This window comes from Cyclopterus lumpus, chromosome 9 (assembly GCF_009769545.1).
Source record: "Cyclopterus lumpus isolate fCycLum1 chromosome 9, fCycLum1.pri, whole genome shotgun sequence".
Lineage (NCBI taxonomy): Eukaryota > Metazoa > Chordata > Actinopteri > Perciformes > Cyclopteridae > Cyclopterus > Cyclopterus lumpus.
In genome coordinates, this window is record NC_046974.1 from 20,382,327 (window position 1) to 20,400,183 (window position 17,857).

Consider the following 17,857-nt stretch of genomic DNA (forward strand, 5'->3'; position numbering starts at 1 on the left):
GGATCTAAATACAGCTAGAGGACCTTCACATGACCCGGAGTGGGGAGACCTCAGAGCACAACACGTGTCGGTGCTTTCTTCTGCCACTCGCAACGCCGAGGATGGATGATACACATATGATTTGAGTCCTATTAAGAGTGAACTCTGCAGCTCGTATTGGCATCGCATTCTGTTGCAAATATATATTTTCTTGCATTTGTATATTTTTTTTACAAAATAACCTGTTACATGTAAATGTCATGTTTTTATAATACCATTTAAAACCCGAAAAACTGTAATTCCTCAAGCTAAAACGATGGATGCTGTGCTCCGTGCAGATTCAGAGCTAGCGTTGATGTACAACGACTCGTCGGTGTTGGAGAACCACCATCTAGCAGTTGGTTTTAAGCTTCTACAAGAGGAGAACTGTGACATCTTCCAAAATCTGACCAAAAAACAAAGACAATCACTGCGAAAGATGGTCATTGACATTGTAAGTGAGAAGAAATATGAAGTGGAATGCATTCTACAATCCCTTTATTTCTGTATTGCATGCTAACGGTTTGTTCTGGGTATTGCCAGGTGCTAGCAACCGACATGTCCAAGCACATGAATCTACTGGCTGATCTGAAAACTATGGTGGAAACCAAGAAGGTGACCAGCTCTGGTGTCTTGCTGCTGGACAACTACTCTGACAGGATACAGGTCAGACTAACCAGTAACAGAAAGATCCGTAACACTGTGATTTGGTGATTTTAATAGTCAAAGAATCGCCGGGTCCCCTTGAAGGTTCTGCAACATTTAGGCTTCTGAAAACCTTTCACATCTGGAGAAAAGGTGCCTCCTTGTCACTGTAATATGGTAGCTTCCCCCATTTTGGACTCGCTGGTTTTCTCTATTTTCTTAAAAGTACATAGGAACACATTAGTCACATCAAAGCTGAACTCGCAGCACAAATTGACCACAACAATTTCATTAAAATCAGATGACTTGAGCCTGAAACTTAGCGCTGGGACTGAGCTCTTGGGTTTCGCCCGTACCCTCAACATGGAACACGTGGGCACCTTCTTTTAATACCTTTCTGTTTTTTCATATTCAGGTCCTCCAGAACATGGTGCACTGTGCAGATCTGAGCAACCCCACCAAGCCGCTCCAGCTGTATCGGCAGTGGACGGACCGCATCATGGAGGAGTTCTTCACCCAGGGGGACCGAGAGAGGGAGCGAGGCATTGAGATCAGCCCTATGTGTGACAAACACAACGCCTCGGTAGAAAAGAGCCAGGTAACACACACACACACACACACACACACACATATGTGCATACACGTCTATATTGTGCACCGACTAAATTACCTATTCTTTCCCCGTGCATCCTGTAGGTTGGTTTTATAGACTATATCGTTCACCCTTTGTGGGAGACCTGGGCTGACCTGGTCCACCCGGATGCTCAGGACATCCTCGACACATTGGAAGACAACAGGGAGTGGTACCAGAGCACCATCCCCCAAAGCCCCTCTCCTGCCTTGGACGACCCCGAAGACGGCACTCGGCCCCCAGGAGGGGACAAGTTCCAGTTTGAGCTCACCCTGGAGGAGGATGGGGAGTCGGACACTGAGAAAGACAGCGGCAGCCAGCCGGAGGAGGAGGAGGATGACGAGGAGGAGGAGGAGGAGGAAGAAGACGAGGACGAAGACGACGAGGACGAGAACAGCTGTACTGACTCTAAAACGCTCTGTACGCAGGACTCTGAATCAACAGAGATTCCTTTGGACGAACAGGTGGGGGAGGATGAAGTGGAGGAGGAGGAGGAGGAGGAGGTAACGGAAGAAGAGGAGAAGACAACCTGCACACAACCTTGTGTTGTGGAGGAAGAGGTAGCAGAGCAGGAGGAGGGAGAGGAGAAAGAGGAAGCCCCCCACACATAGCAGTTTATGGACAGCACCTGATTAACTGTTCTTCTTAGTAATGACAGATGATTATTTATAGAATATTTTTTGGGTTTTGTGGAGTCTGTCTGTGTTTTTTATACATCTATGTTTATGGTTCCAAAGCGTGTGCTGCTCTCCACCTCGGCCACTCCTCCCGTCAGCTTTGTTCAGACACGCCCACCGGTACTCCTTCAAGTTTTTTTGCACTCAGGAAAACTCCTCTCCATTCCCGTCTGTACTGAAGTGGTGTGCCCTTGTTTCACTTTTACGCCTCCGTTTCACCAGCTTGAGTTTAGTCCACGGACGAGCAGTCTGCTCAGTGCTGTCCGCACAACACATAATATCCCATTTTCCTTCCGCTTCGCCTCAGCCTTGCCTGGAGGTTTAGCCGTGTTTCTGTGTTTAAGTGCCCACACTCTGCAGAGACGGTTATCGGCGTTTTCGAAGGAGCAGCCCCATCTCGGTTAGGTCATGTTCTCCCCTCTGCAAGGGGCATTTTTTTTGCTGCCGTTCCTCTGAAAACCCGACGGGACGCTGCAGAGATGAAAGCTGCAGCACCCTGGGGGGCTTTTTCCAGACACATTTCTGATGTAGAAGTCTTCCTTGAAAACCTGACTGATACAAAGCTCAAATCTGCACAGCGATGGCGCTGTCCTAGACCTCTTTAAGTTTTGTATCGTACTGTATGTAAGATTCAGATATTTTCTAGAATTTACTTTTGCAATCTGAGGCTTTCCTTTTGTTGGCAAAGAAGAAAAGATAACTTTTGGAAACCAGTGGGGAGGAATGTGTCACAGATATTCAGTGTTTTGAAGGGATGTCTTCACATTACATTCGGCGTGTTCTGAGGTGTTTGCACTCGCTCCAATAGCATGTATACGACTATTCCCATGCCACTAGACCCACAACTGGTTAGTCAAACTAGTCCAATTTATTCATAATAACTATTATTCGGGTAAGAGTTTTCACTGAGAAGGGTTCAGGAACCTTATGCTTTACTCTCATTGAAACAGTTTATGATGCGGATGAAGCCTTCACATTTTATTGTTGTTGCCTGCAGTTCCTTTGAACACATCCTGAGACAATGCAATGCTTTGTAGTTGATACAAAAAGCACCTTTTTTTTTTCTTTTTTTTTTTTTAAGAAGCTTGATTCGTGTTCAGAGTATTCAGAAATATTAATGCTGTTAAAAACCACTGGTGTGATTTCATACCAATGTTCTGGGAGATTTTTATTGTCCATTTCGTTTGATGTGCACATCACCAACAGCTGCATACCTGCTTGTTTCTAGACACATTTCTGTTGAGCGGGGTCAATTTATTCTTCATCAAAACATTACACAACATTAAACCCAGTTGCTGTCTTTGTTTTCGACAAGACAATCAGCTCCGTTGTGTCGTCATCAGACTATCCTCTAAGTAGATACTCTAATGCACTGATATGTATTCATATATCACCGCTTAAATACGTTTGATATGTTTAAACTCGCCAAAACACTCACTCATGAATACTTGGATTGAACAGTGCTGTCTCACACCTCGGCCAAGACACTCTTCCTTTTTCTATGTTTCTATCATTCTTTTCACTTTACACCTGATGCTATTATTTATTGGTATATTTTTCTATTTGTTGAGTCGTTTTTGCAATATAACGGTGGTACAGTAAATATTTAACTGTAGCATAGACCACAGTACAGGCTTGGCCGTTACAATACCCAAATATACTTTTTTGTTCTCAATGTGTACATAAAAGAAAAAAGAATAATTAACAAATGTATGAAAAAACAAACAAAAAAAAACACTTTAAATACTGCACATCGCTTTTTTTTTTTAAAGAGCTTGTTTTGATTGTGTCATTTCCAAACTTTTTATTTAATCCTATTTTGTGCCAAGACTTCTCTCTTTTCTTTCAGCCTCACCCAATGCCCTTACCTGTAATAAAATGTTCTGGTTTTATCGCTGTTTACAAACATATATTTATTGTGCTGTATATAATATATAGTTATTAATGTTATTACTATCATAATGCCGTTTGTTGTAAATGGTTGATTCTTATCATCCCTTTTGGTGATGGTGTGGCTGTATTACGTACCTCTTGTTGAGAGAATGTTTATTACACACAAGCTTCAGTGTAAAAATTATCCATCGACATGTTGCTTATCTGAGAAGTAGCTCAGTGAAGAGAGGGGGAAAGCCAAATTGTTTTTTAAAAAGAAACTGTTCCTTGGCCCATGGGCTGTGCCTTAAATTCAACGCATGTCATTTAGCCGTTCCTTTTGTTTTATTTCCTAGTTCTCTTTTGCTGCATTAGTAGTGAATCTTTCGGCTTCGGGTTGGCCTGATCTCACGTCGTGAATTAGAACATGTTGCCTTTTTACTCTCACGGCCAAACACAAATTGCTCTATCAAAAAGAAAAAGAGAAGGTGGCTTCTGGGTAGAAAACACGTCGTCCGTGCAGAAGCTCGCAGGGATTCAGGTCAACCGCGAGGCCGAGGAGTCCTACCTGAGAGACGTGTGGCCTCTAGCCGGATGTCCAGGAGTCGTGTTTGCCGTAGACCTGGTCTGAGCGACCCCGCCTCCTCCCTCACGCCCCGCCACTACACTCACCGATGTGACTCCACCCCGTCGGGCGTCAGACGACACGGCGGCGACCTTGTGTTGCCGCCGTGTCGTCTGCGTCCGCGTGGTTGCGCCGCAGCTACAAACACTGAATGGGGCGCGACGGGAGTGCGGAGTTGCCCGCCGGAAACCAGAGCCTACGAAAGCACAGAGGCTTTGAGACACATCTGCATGTTCAGCCACTGCTGCATTAATTATGGCTGAAACACTGACAGTGTGTTGCTTATCTATGCTCGGCCCACACTTCCACTCACATTACTTGCAATATCCAAAACCACTGACATCTTTCTGCCTGGACGGGAGAAGGGTTTCGTATATTTCTGTAGTAGAGGTTACGGGTGGGTGCATCATTGTCCCGACACTGGGACTCTTATTTTGACACACATACTGTAGATTCTAAACAGCCCTGGACCAACGGAAACAGTGGGTTCTTTTCTCATTACGTGTTATATTTTTTATGGTATGAAAGGAAAACACAAACTGTAACTTAAAAAAAGGTCTTCAAGACAATTATTTTTTGGGGTTATGTCTTTAGAATGCCAACTTGTCTGTAAGTTTCACAAGACAAGTAAAATGTTATTTTAATGGATTCCTTGTTAATTGCAGTCTATTGGATAGCACTGTAGATCATACAACTTTATGTAAAAAATACAATAAAAAGAATGAAAAAAAAAGAAGTTTTTATATGCAATGGATTAAATAAAAGCATGGGTTGATTCTGCCTACTCACTGATTTCTTGTCGTTGTTTCGGACGGTAAAACACACGTGTGGGATGTGGTTCACTGATCGTTCAAAAATCATTAATTCACTTTCCATAATTGGCATTGCAGTCTCTCCCCACAGTCTGCTTTGGCCAATAGGTGTGGTCTGTAGTTGTACTGTTCTTAGGAATATGTTCTATGTGATGAAGAGATCAATGAATCCCTCTTTGACGGGTTTAGGTTGTGCAGGTTTATACACTTTGGTATATAAAGCTGGTACATTTGTGTCTTTTACAGCATCAAAAGCTCATGCAGCAGAACGGCTCCTTCCCCGTTTTGTAATAGTGTATATTATTATATCATTATTAGTGTTAATGCATTACTAGTATTTTCTTGTTGTAGATTATGGAATTTAAGCTACAACACAATTATTGTTATTTTATTCGTCTCTGAATAAATATATATATATATATATATATATATAAATATATATACAGTACTTTCCAGCAAATGCAATATGATGTCATATATTGCACATTCATCACCAGCAGCAGCGAATCAGGTCTTGAAGCAGGCGTAGCTCCAACAGCAGGTGGTGTGCGTCGCCTAGAAATGAAACGAGTCGTCTGCAGAGCAGCAGCAGAGCAGAGCGGAGCCAGCAGGTCGGGTTAGGGGGCAATCACTCATATTTATATATCTATATATAGATATATATATAGATATATCAGTCATAGATCGTCAGCAGAGAGAATAAATAGAGACCCACTGATAGAATTTGATTTATTTTCTATAATCTCAAAAACATACTTCTTACTTTGCTTGCTTGCACTCTGTGAAACAAATATATTCAGTAATACAATGACGTTTGACCAAAGTGACTGTTTGGGCATCGCCACATATAGCTCTCCCTCTATCAAACGAATCTTGACTGGAGATCAATACAATGATTTATTTCATGGCTACTAGCGTAAAATCATAAAATCACACACATACACGGATGCACACGCACAAAGAACGTGTACACACATATGCGCGGTGTCTTTGAACTACTTTATGTGCATCCCTTTTCTTGGATTTACAATAGTATGGCATGGACTAAGTAACCTCCCTGACTATCGTTTACAATAACACTGCATTTTGACATGATAACACAAGAGCAATCAACACCCAACAGTTAGCAGGAAACAGCATATAGTACGTGAATACATTTGTACAAAAGGTATACACAAACAATACATTATATTACGTAAATTGTCTGTTCAACATGGCAGGTACACACGCACGCACACACACACACACACAGTCACGCGCGCGCACACACACAAACACGCACGCTCACTTTTTTTCCGATTGTACATCAGTTTCAGAGCCGTTCTGACCAAACTCTCACATACTGCAGATAGTCATAGTACTCGAGGGCAGGAGAAACTATGTACAGGGTTTCATTCATAAAATATTGCACTTATTGGCCCATTGCATCTCACAGCAAGTGCTATGACAATGCTTCTAAATCTGTAACACAGTGATATATATACACTATCTTATTATTATAAATCTACATAGATAAGTCAGGATTGGCTTCATGCGACATTTTTATTAGTATTTATTTTTTTATTCAACGATGCAACAAACAACTGACGATGCTAAAGGAATTTGAATGTTTTGGCACAAACGTTTTTGCGGAACTGAAAGGCTTTCTGGGTTTTAAAATGGACTACAACTTTTATACGCTATGGACTTAAGTTATTATTAAGACCACGGCTGTTTATCGAGGAGCTTTTTCTTAAGGAGGGAAACAGCACAAACATGACATTTTAGCATGCTCAATGAACATTTTTTTGAATATTTTTTTTATATATATGGCTGTTTATTCCATGCCAGAGCTGATCACTAGTTATACATCATACACTGGACTGTGCCTTGTCAGTGTGAGATTTGTATTCAATGAAATGCTGGATCATATCATATGGAGATGAGGATGTTTAGGTTCTGTCTTGAGATAAAACCGCACGTGTGATTTTTGGCAGCATGCTCATCGCATCAAACTATAAAGGGTAATCTTCGAGGCTAAGCACATAGAAGTAGTTGCTTTTAAGATTTATAGATATACTTATCAGAGAAATCACACATCTACAGACAGCAAAACGTAGAATAGTACTCACATCAACATTACACACACTGGATTGATTCCAAAAGTAAGCAAGACAGAGGAATTTACGGAGGCCGTGTTGAAGATGCTAAAAGGCCACTTTTTTAATCCAAGGTAGATAAACCTTTATCGATGACAGAGTTTCACTCATTTGTCACATAATACTCACACTCGTGCAAACCCACACACACACTTACTGTACAGTCACACGACAGCCACACACTCACTACACAAAAGAAAGCCGCTACATCCTTCAGTGCACTAAATCATAGATTTGGCAGCTTTAGGATACAAAATAATCCTATAAAAGTAAAATACATACTGTACAAAAAATAAAAATAAAAGCACTCACTTACCCTATCTCTCATTTTATACTTATTCTAAATGTTTAAAGGTCTTAAGGACAAACTGTACATCATGTCTATGGACTATGTCCAGCCGTGTCAAACAGACTTGGTTTATGACCACTAACTAGCTGAGGAATGAGAATATGGTGTCTCTATATTTTGGATATCTTGTCAATAGCCATGTCTGCTTGTCTGGTTATTTGCTCTTGATATAAGGTGATAAAGTTGAGAGATAGTACGACGGCATTTTTGTAATTCTACCACTAAACAGGGTTTGAACTGTAGTCCGGAGAAAGCAGCACTAGCAGGGGGTGAGAAGGGAGAATAAAACTCGGCACACTCTACCACCGCGCCGGACCCGCGCTGCCCTCCCGTTTGCTTCCTGACATCAGTCACTAACAGTTGCATCCAGGCTGCTGGAGGGGCGGAGCGCTGTCTGTGAGTTTGGCCGTGGGAGCTCCCGTAGTGACGGCCGGATCCGAGTCCAAGCTCTCGGACATCTTGTCGCAAATGAGGTCAACGAGGCGTTCAAAGGTCTGCTTCACGTTGACGTTGTCCTTGGCGCTGGTCTCAAAGAATTCGAAACCTTGGGAAGAGGGAGAGCAACATGAGAACAGGAGGAGACAAGACATCCAATCGTATGATGAATATTTAGTGACACATGTTTAGGAAATTGTTGCTGGTGAAAGCTGCTTCAATGTAGCAGTAGGATGATATCCTAAAGCAAGAAGTCGATGAAACCCAATATGAATAACACAAAGGGTTGAATGTTGCTCCAAGACTTACCCAACTGGTCTGCCAGCAGTCTGCCATTGTCCACTGAGACCACTCTCTCCTCCTCCATATCACACTTATTTCCAGCCAACACCACCTGTGCATTATCCCACGAGTAGGTTTTGATCTGGGTTGACCTGCGAGTAAAACAGAAAAGATTTTCACCTTTTAAATCAAAGTATCCCGTAAAATAAATGCTGTTGGCAGAGCGAAGGGCATGGATGTAAAGTACATCTGCACCACACATGAACAGCGATTACATCACCGTGCGCTTGGCATCATGTGATGCTTGAGTCCCTGATAGCAGCCGCGCAAAAGTGGGTCAACTGCCGGTCTGTGCTGAACACAAATAAGCACGATTACTCAGATGTAGGTTATCAGTTGGTATTTTCTAGCTATTTGGCATTGATGTGTGTGATACTTTCTTTTAAATTTGTTCTTCTGATTGGGGAGCTATTCATTGTACGTGCTACACACAGTCTACAGGATATTAAAGCTACACAGGGTATAAGTCACTGACATGGCATATAGGAAAAACAGTTTTGTTACTAAATAATGGCTAACTGTACAGAAGATGCACACACATCATGCACTGTGTCTGTTGCCTTAAAGCCAGGGAGATTATTGACGTACCGGATTGCGAGCAGAGCGATAACAATGACAATTTCAGGAACTTCACTGTGAATCGGTGAGGTGCATTTGGAGAAGGCATTTAAGGGAACACATATCTCCTGTGGTGTTGCAGTCTGACTAAAAGTAGGGCAGCTAACGCACCACAGGCTGAAATCACGAGAGAAAGAGCCAGTAAGAAAGAGGGGAAGAAACAACAAGCCGGAGAGAGAGAGAGAGAGAGAGAGAACAGCATGTTGTTGGCACTCCTCCTCGCTCTCTCTCTGTCCAGTTAGGACTTGTTAGCGGTTCAGATGTGGATCATTTTGAAGCCAAGTGCTAATAATATTCACCGACAGAAGAAACATTAGCATTTGTATCAAGTCAAACAGAGCTGCGTATGCAGGCTATAAAAGGTCTGTGCATTCACCAGTGCTGGAACAATGTAACAGAGGACAAAAGAGAACTGGAAGGTAAATCCTTTGAGATAATTGCCGTAATAAAAACACTTTGTGTAATTAATGTGCATGATTTCTTTAAAGTCCATTTGATGTCAGCATTTGTCTCTGTCACGGGCAGGAAATGAGCACGTCACGAGCTTAATTCAGCCACCGTCGGGGAAGGAGCTGTTGCCATGGCAGCCTCTTTTTTTTCCAACAACCTTGTCACAAGGAACAAGGGACAGAGAAAGTGGAATTAAAGCCTGTGGCAAAGGCAAAAAAAAAGAAAAAGAGGAATTCTGGTTATAGGGTAAAAGTGCCTCTTCCTGTGTATACAGTTGAGTGACGGGTGCCCTGCCTGGTACGTAAGCTCACAGGTAACTCTCCAGCATTGTCGCTGGTAGTGACACACGTGGCTCCATTAATTAAGATACCTATCACAGACAGGGCTCAGGCTGCAGCATCCATCACAGTGTCAGACAGGCCTTAAAAGAATAATAGGTGTGTCTGGCTCCGACCTCTCCTCCAAAGTTGTGTTCTTAATGACTGGAAATCGATGTCAACACAAATCAGGCTGATGGTGTCGTGCTAATATTAGTGCAGTTGTACAGTCTTTGAAACGTTTCATCCTAAATGAAAGAACACCGGGCTTTAAAATGTGCCCATTTTCAATGCAGCTGCTTTAGCCATGACAAGCGCTTCCTAAAGCAGCTGTCAAGTGCAGCTAGCTAAGTGACGAGGGCCAAGCAGACACTGGCCTTAATAGTGATGGTCACCGCCCTACAATGGGTGCAAGCCACGTGACATGCAGTTCAAGAGTCAACTGCAAAAATACCACCATCTATATCAAGTCGGTGTGAATCACATCGTCTTATCCTTGCAGCTGAAACACAAACAATCGTGAGAATATCACAATGATGTTTCAGAATTTCGTCTTCTAAAAAATTCTCCCAAGATCTCTTGGGCTGGCCGACAGAGATAACCGGAGGACAGCGGGCTGTAAATAAATAGGAGCACGAGAACACCTCTGGAGTGTCGAGTTGTGAGCGAGGAACACCGGAGAAATGTAAATCAATGACACATTTATATCTGATTGGCGGAGCTGAAATTCGCTAGAGAACGCGCTTGTTTCAGGAGCAAGAATCCTAACCCAGAAACCTGGCCTTCCTGGTCCTGTTTTAGACACCAATGCATCATCATAAGTCAGTGACATTTGGGCTTGGCTCAGAGTTGCCTTTCTGCCTACAGATGCTCGTATGACTCATGAATAGACGAGAGCCAAAAACACACAAAGCCCTTTTTTACTCCGTTGACTTGATGCTCATGACAATTCAATACAACCCACAGGACGAGACGGGACGAGAGATGACATCCACATGCAGAAATGGTCCCAAAATGACCCAACATTGACTCCAAAGAGCTCCGGCGACTCACCAGTCCTGCACAGCGCCGAAGGACTCCTCGTTGGTGATGTCGTACATTAGGATGAAGCCCATGGCCCCGCGGTAGTAGGCAGTGGTGATGGTCCTGTAGCGCTCCTGGCCGGCTGTGTCCTGCACACAGAAAGCATGATTGAGCATTGATGTTAGCCGGCTGACTGATATTCAGGCTCAGCAAATTTGACATGATGCTTGCCGCACAGTCCATAATAGTACATGTGAAGCCATGTGCATCATTATTTCTGCACACCAAGAGACAAGAGATCTATTTTTTTTCTATCTATGTTTGCGTATGGTTATGTTTGTTGTGTTTGTGATGTGGACATAATCAATATGCTAACTGCTTCACTGGCTTTGCATTGATAGGATGCTGAAAATGGCGAGTCAGTTGAAGCTGACGTGATTGATTCTTTCCCCTCCTCATCTGGGGTAAACACTCGGTGGTGCAGTATTCAGAGCTCAGCTCTACGCATGCATTTCTGAGCAAGAAAAGGGTCTAAAAATAGAGATTAAAATTATTTCAGCATTGGGAAAATACTTGCTGCTCATGATAAGGCTGAACAAATTGCTCAAAGGCAAAGCAGGCGAGTGATTACACAGCAATCGAGGAGTCGTACATTGTACACCGATTACCCTGAAAAACAAGTGTCCACTGCAGCCTTTGCGCCGATATGTCAATGAAAAGGCTAATGGCTCCCAATGCACACAGATGAAGCTCTTCTGTGTGTCCGAGACGAGAGGGGAGAATGAATATAATACTAAAGCCCAATGATGCCCCTCCTGTTTCTACTGTATGTTTACTCTGCTGTTGTTCCACACACAACAAATGTGTTTGCAGGCCTCTGTGAATCATGATGGAGCTCTTCTGGCTGCTCCACTTGGCTCTTGTTAAACAGGAGCTCGACAGGCAGCTCCGGATCGTATTTGCCACAGTGGTGTTGCTTTCTGTCGGCCTGCGCGCGGCTGCAACAGTGTGCCTGTTATAGCCAGAGGACAGCTCTGACCTTCACTCCACAGAGACAGAGCTCCCAGCATGCCGAGCTTCCACACACATCACAGCCAGGACCTTTTGTTGGTTCACAATAGCGCCTATAATGCATGTGGATGTGTGCGTCTTTGATGTCAGCAGCTGCTGTGTTAAATAGCGTAAAAGAAAGAAGAATATGTTTCAGTGATTTCATTATTTGTGCTTGTACATTTTCATGAAACATGAAGATATACAAGTCATCTGATTGTTTTAACTTCTGTCTTTTTTAATATTTTTTTTTTGTCTGAATTATGTGGCTCGGGCATTTCAGTAGCGTATTGATTCTTTTCCGAGTGCTTGCCAATGACCTTTTGCATTTCCGGGGCTATTTCAGTGAGCCGGTCTGCTTGTTCTCAGTTAAAAAAGAAAGAGCAGGAGAGGGAATAAATGCTGAGTCCCGTGAATCGGAGCTTCTTTGAAAAGCTCAGCTTCTAGTCTGCAGCTCGCCAGAAACCAATCCAAAGAAGATGACTGCGTTAAGTGGAGAGGCGGTGAGCGGAGGCTGACACGCGCCTGAACTCGTCTTCATTCAGTGAAGTGAGTTTTCAGTTTTTTTCACGAGGTCCGTGTCGACAGCGCTCGTCGATGTGCTTCGTTAGCTTCAGACAAATAGGACAACAGGGACAAGACGGATGCATTTTGATGCGTTTATCTCTCTTTATATCTGGTGCGACAGCCACAATGACATTATACAATAGCTGTCACCTTAAAGGGATACTTACTTTTGTATGGCAAATGACATCCTTTAAATATCTGGGCGTCAATATTACAAAAGATCTTACAAAACTTGCAGAATAAAACTATGATCCACTAATAAGAAAAATGAAGGAAGACATAGCAAGATGGAACTTAATTCCTTTCCTAAATTTCACTGAGGAATGAATCCATTAAAATGAATTTACTGACCAGAGTACTTTATCTATTTCAAACTCTACCAACAGAGATTAACCATTATTATTATTTAGCGGCACAGATGAGAGCTGGTGCAACCCCGTCATACAAAGCCACATAAATACTACTCATAACCAATGGGTGAAGGGGACTCTTGAATTATGGAAAACCATTATTAGAGAACACAAATTAGAGGGAGATATTGCAACACTTAAATGGTGTGCATATGATTCTGACTTCACACCAAATAAACTGGATGCTAGATTTAGAGATTGGAAAGCTACAGGAATAACAGCCATATGCAACGTAATGAAAGGAGGCACACACTAAGTTTTGAAACTCTTAAAGAGAAACACTCACTGGAAAAACAGGACTTCTATCGATACTGATATGCGAGTACGAAGATGAAAAATATGACAAAGAGTACATATCTGATAGAACTGTTTAGAAAAGCTAAACTAGATATAGGGAGTAAAATCATCTCATGTATATATAAATGTCTGTTGAATTCATTTTAAAACAACATTCAACCTCTTATATTAAAACAAAATGGGAGAAGGAGGGTGGAATAACTATATCTGAAGAAGAATGGACAGGAATATGTAAAGTTCAATGGAAGTGTGCCAGCTCACAGACATGGAGCGAGTTTGGGTGGAACAATGTGATAAGAGCATTTTATTACAACCCTCCTGTTTGCTGGAGAGGATGTGGAAATCAAAATGCAAAACATTATCATATTTTCTGGGATTGCTCTGCTATCTACTATTGGATACGCACCGCCTTACAACACATGTTTGAAGGTGAAATACCTTTGGAAAGTAAGACCATGTATCTGGGATATTTACCTAAAACATTGTCAAAAAGAGATTCATATTTAATAAATGTACTTCTGGTGGCCGGCAAAAATACTCTCACCAGGAAATGGTTATCACAAGAGAGTCCCACTCTGAATACATGGATGGATGTTACAATGGACATTCACAACATGGAGAAGAAGCATCTGTCAACTACAAACTGGAACAGTTTTTGGTATATTGGGAAAAATGGGTTACATATGTAACACCCCATCGACCTGATTTTATTTTCATAAATCAATGAATGTACAATAGAGAATAGATCACTCTCTATTTATAGATTGTTTTCTTTTTGTTCTTTGTTCCAGACTGTTTCTTTGTTGTTTATTCTATTTTTCACCCCTAACTAAAATGAGCATCATCTGAAAATATGCACATGCAATGAAAGACATCTGTAAATGTCTAATTGACTATCAATAAAAAAAATAAAAATAAAAACAACTAAATGAGACGCTAAGACATAAAAGTGTGCAAGTTATTACAATTAAATAGACTGAATGTTAACAGGAATGTACCAACTTGTCTGTTTAAATAAACGTATATTAAAAAAAATTACAAAAATGGCTACTTACTGGAAGTCCGCTCTTATTGAGTCCAACTTAAAAAATCTGACCAATTAAATTAGCTGCAAGGGCAATATTGTTTAAGTGATTAGCAAACACTTTGCTGCAAAAGACAACAGTTATGACAAGAGAGACCAAACCCTCCGAAAGAAAAGTTGCCATTTGGTGACGCAACGCAGAAGAAAATGGTAAAAAAGAAAAAGAAAAGAAAGAAAGAGATGAACTTTTACATATCTATCTCAGAGGAATTACAAGACAATCTGCTACAACAGCTCAGTTGATCTCCTAATTAAACAGCCTCAGACATCCTTCAGTTCCCCACACATTGAGGAAGGTGTTGCTTCTGTGTTCCTCCCCGCCGTGTACCAAACTAACACTTACTAGTCTCCTGTCAGTAATGTTGAGGCTTCCATCTGCCTCCATACTTACAGCGTGGAGCGTTGAACACAATGTAGACTCTCCTGAAGCTTCCTTTACTTACTCAAACAAACAGCTAATGCGCCACATGTTTATGAGCAATAGAGAGCCTAATGTATGTTTCTAGTTATGAATTGAGATGCTGACATTCAAACACTAGTATTATAAAAAAAATGTAACGGTCCTATTTGTGGACATTGATCTTTAAACAGATCGCTTGAGATGACATCAAAGTCCTTTAGTATCGTTTATATACCTACCTATACCTATATATATATATATATATATATATATATATATATATACATAACATAATGCAAACAACAGGAGATGAAAAGAGAAGTTGAGTAGCAAGCATGATCTGTCCTGAGACCAAACACCCTGACTAAGTTGAATTAATGCATAGGTGGTCCCGTGTGTGCAGGACTTTTCTGTGTATGGCCAAGCAGCCATCAAGTCACAACCTGTCACAGACCTTGAAACATATTGATCGAAGGAGAAAGATAGGGGCAGGGATCAGGAGACAGTGGGCTCTGGGCAGAGATTGACATCCTTTTACAGACATGACAGGAGTCACTCTGCATGAGCACAAAGACGGAGAGGGACGAGAGGGCAGGGCGTCTCTGGAGAGCGCCTGCCCCCTTAGAGCTTAGATAGTCCTCCAGGAGACCTTGGAGGACAACAGTTAACAGATTTCTTCAACATGCAACATAATTTCACTGAATTCAATTGAAATGTGTGCATGGTTGCATTGACAACCGTGAAACCAAGACACATGACATAAAAGGAAACAACACTGTTACAGCTCGGTGTTTGTTGCTGGTTTGTAGTCTAGATCATAATCTATATATTCAATATAGAGTTTAGCTTTTAAATAAATGGATTAATGGGGAAAAGGACAGGTCCTTCAAGAGTTAACAGCAGAAATGTAGGTCATCACCCTGTGTGCAGGATAAGCAAATAACAACAAAACCATATTCTAGTTGTTTCATCCGGTTCGGTCAGGACCATGTTATGACTCACCTCTAAATGTGTAATGCAAATATCTTAATATGCCTTACCCAGATCTGCAGTTTGATCCTCTTGTCATTCTTGTAGACCGTCTTCACTTTGAAGTCGATGCCCACCGTGCTGACGAAGGCCGAAGTGAAGGCGTCGTCGGCGTAGCGGAACAGGAAAGACGTTTTGCCCACGCTGCTGTTGCCGATGATCAGCAGCTTGAACATGTAGTCAAAGTTTTGGTCCCCTCCCTCTCCCTTCCCTTTCGCATCCTGAGTGGCAGCCATCTGCGAACAAACAAACAAACAAACAAACAAACAAACAAACAAACGTAAGAGACACTGAGAAGAATAGATTAGGAGCTTCCCCTTGAGTTACTGTGAAGCTTGTCAGCGCTGTGACGCACAGATGATGTGAACCCAACTAACAAGAAACTAATGATTTATTTTTCAGTCGACTCCCGATGTCGTACACCGAGTCCAGCGCACGCTTGCTGCTCAGGCCACAGATCAGAGGTGACAGAAGGCTGTGTCAGGCAAAGCAGCATGACCAATGCAGCACGCTGCTGTATTGATGAGCATTAGATAACCGGGATTTTAAAGAGCTGACTTTGTATTCTCTACAGCCAAAACTGCTGCTGCCAATGAAACTAAGGGATTACCATGATTGGATGTTATCACATAAAGATCTCACAAATCAAGATGCAGTATTTCTGCAAATACACCTATACATTGTACTGGAACAAAAACATGTCTAACTACAATTTGACATCCCAGTTAAAATGTCACTATTAATGTCGACTGTGATGTTTCGATTTTACTGATCAAAATCATTGCTAGTCGAAATACACTCAAGTTCCACCGTCTTCCTCCATATTAAAACGGTTGTGACCTACTGTTGTACAATGCACATGTATTTTATTTATTTGTTTCACCTTAACAACGCATCTATACCGAGTACTACGAGAAAGATGTCGAGAGCGCAGTCCTCACTGCTCCAAGGTGAGTGTTGTGACAAAGCCGATGCGCTCACATCCAGTTATAAAAGATGCCGGACCTTGAGCCTGCACATCCTGCACCGGCGGTTTCTGTGCGCTTCCGTGTACACACACACACACACACACACACACACACACACACACACACACACACACACACACACACACACACACACACACACACACACACACACACACACACACAAAGGCAAACGCCGAGGCAGTATTCGCAAGGACACGCCGCTTTAAAAAAAAATACGAGTGTAATGCTGCACACAGCACGATAAGAGCAGCCGTCTGCGGTGTAACGACACGATGCAGCTTCAGCGGGGAGCTGCATGCCGGCTAATGCGAGACACATTGTGGGCACGAGGTCATTTGCTGAATTCATGACATTCTTCTACATAACTGTTAATAACATGAAACACGCCGAACACGCGCTGAGGACATTGTGTGAACGAACCTGCTTTGAAGGCCTCGGCTCTATCTGTAGCGGCCCCTGGGTTCTGTGTGTGTGTCTAACGCGGCCGTTGGTTCTCCTTCCCCCTCGTGTCTCTCTCTTCTCTCTGGAGCACCGACCGATTTCAGCACCTGGGAGCTGTCCCCTCCGCTTCGGATATTGTGGCACGCGCCCCTTGAAGCTGACGAGGCTGGCTCGCGTGAGATGAGCACGAGCGGAGGAAAAGTGCGTGTCATGCGTGTCTCTGACGTCAACTGGCCCGAGAGGGGCCGAGAGCGTGGGGGTTGTAGTCTCATCGCGGTGTCGGCGCGCAGAACGATAGACAGACGCCGACTGCGTTGCCCGGCATGCACCGCGGCACCGGGCATGCGAAGGAGAAAGCGTTTGTAGTTCTACAAGAAGCGTCAGACGTCCACCGACAGAGAGAGAGAGCGCGCGCGAGAGAGAGAGAGATATACTCAAATGAATCTGCAATACTGGAAACATCCACGTTATATCTGTATGACGCTTTTTTATTTCTCTCTCCCCCCCCCCCCCCCCCCCCCTCCCCTCCTTGGCTTCACAATAAAACCATGCATCCTACCTTCCCGTACAAGTCCATGTTGTGTCAGTTATACAAATCCACTCCAGTAGCCTATTATAAACTTGCGGCTGGGGCAGTA

General features: G+C 42.7%; 2 protein-coding genes across 7 annotated transcripts in view; one reads left to right on the forward strand and one right to left on the reverse strand.

Moving 5' to 3' along the window:
- pde4d (phosphodiesterase 4D, cAMP-specific) overlaps positions 1 to 5,252 on the forward strand; it is a 145,532-nt gene extending 140,280 nt beyond the window's left edge. For 5 of the 6 annotated variants that reach the window (XM_034542148.1, XM_034542150.1, XM_034542151.1 and 2 more), the window contains 4 exons: positions 318 to 472; positions 562 to 684; positions 1,079 to 1,261; positions 1,360 to 3,863. In XM_034542148.1, coding sequence (XP_034398039.1) covers positions 318 to 472; positions 562 to 684; positions 1,079 to 1,261; positions 1,360 to 1,905 — 1,007 coding nt within the window. In that variant the 3' untranslated portion in view covers positions 1,906 to 3,863. Of the gene's footprint in view, positions 1 to 317; positions 473 to 561; positions 685 to 1,078; positions 1,262 to 1,359 lie in introns of all 6 variants that reach the window. The other variant, XM_034542146.1, reaches the window with a different exon arrangement.
- Positions 5,253 to 5,995: 743 nt separating this feature from the next.
- Positions 5,996 to 17,445, reverse strand: rab3c (RAB3C, member RAS oncogene family). Its single transcript, XM_034542152.1, has 5 exons — positions 17,199 to 17,445; positions 15,801 to 16,025; positions 10,983 to 11,101; positions 8,512 to 8,636; positions 5,996 to 8,311 (listed from the first exon to the last, which is right to left on the reverse strand). The coding sequence occupies exons 2-5, from the start codon at positions 16,023 to 16,025 to the stop codon at positions 8,121 to 8,123; spliced, it is 660 nt and encodes a 219-aa protein (XP_034398043.1). The 5' UTR covers positions 17,199 to 17,445; the 3' UTR covers positions 5,996 to 8,120.
- Between the last annotated feature and the right edge of the window lie 412 nt (positions 17,446 to 17,857).

Coding starts and splice junctions, on each gene's coding strand:
- rab3c (XM_034542152.1), bottom strand. CDS start 16,025: ATGGCTGCCACTCAGGATGCGAAAGGGAAGGGAGAGGGAGGGGACCAA. Junction 11,102..15,800: donor GGATCAAACTGCAGATCTGG/GTAAGGCATATT, acceptor TTCTGTGTGCAG/GACACAGCCGGCCAGGAGCG. Junction 8,637..10,982: donor TTCGGCGCTGTGCAGGACTG/GTGAGTCGCCGG, acceptor TTTTACTCGCAG/GTCAACCCAGATCAAAACCT.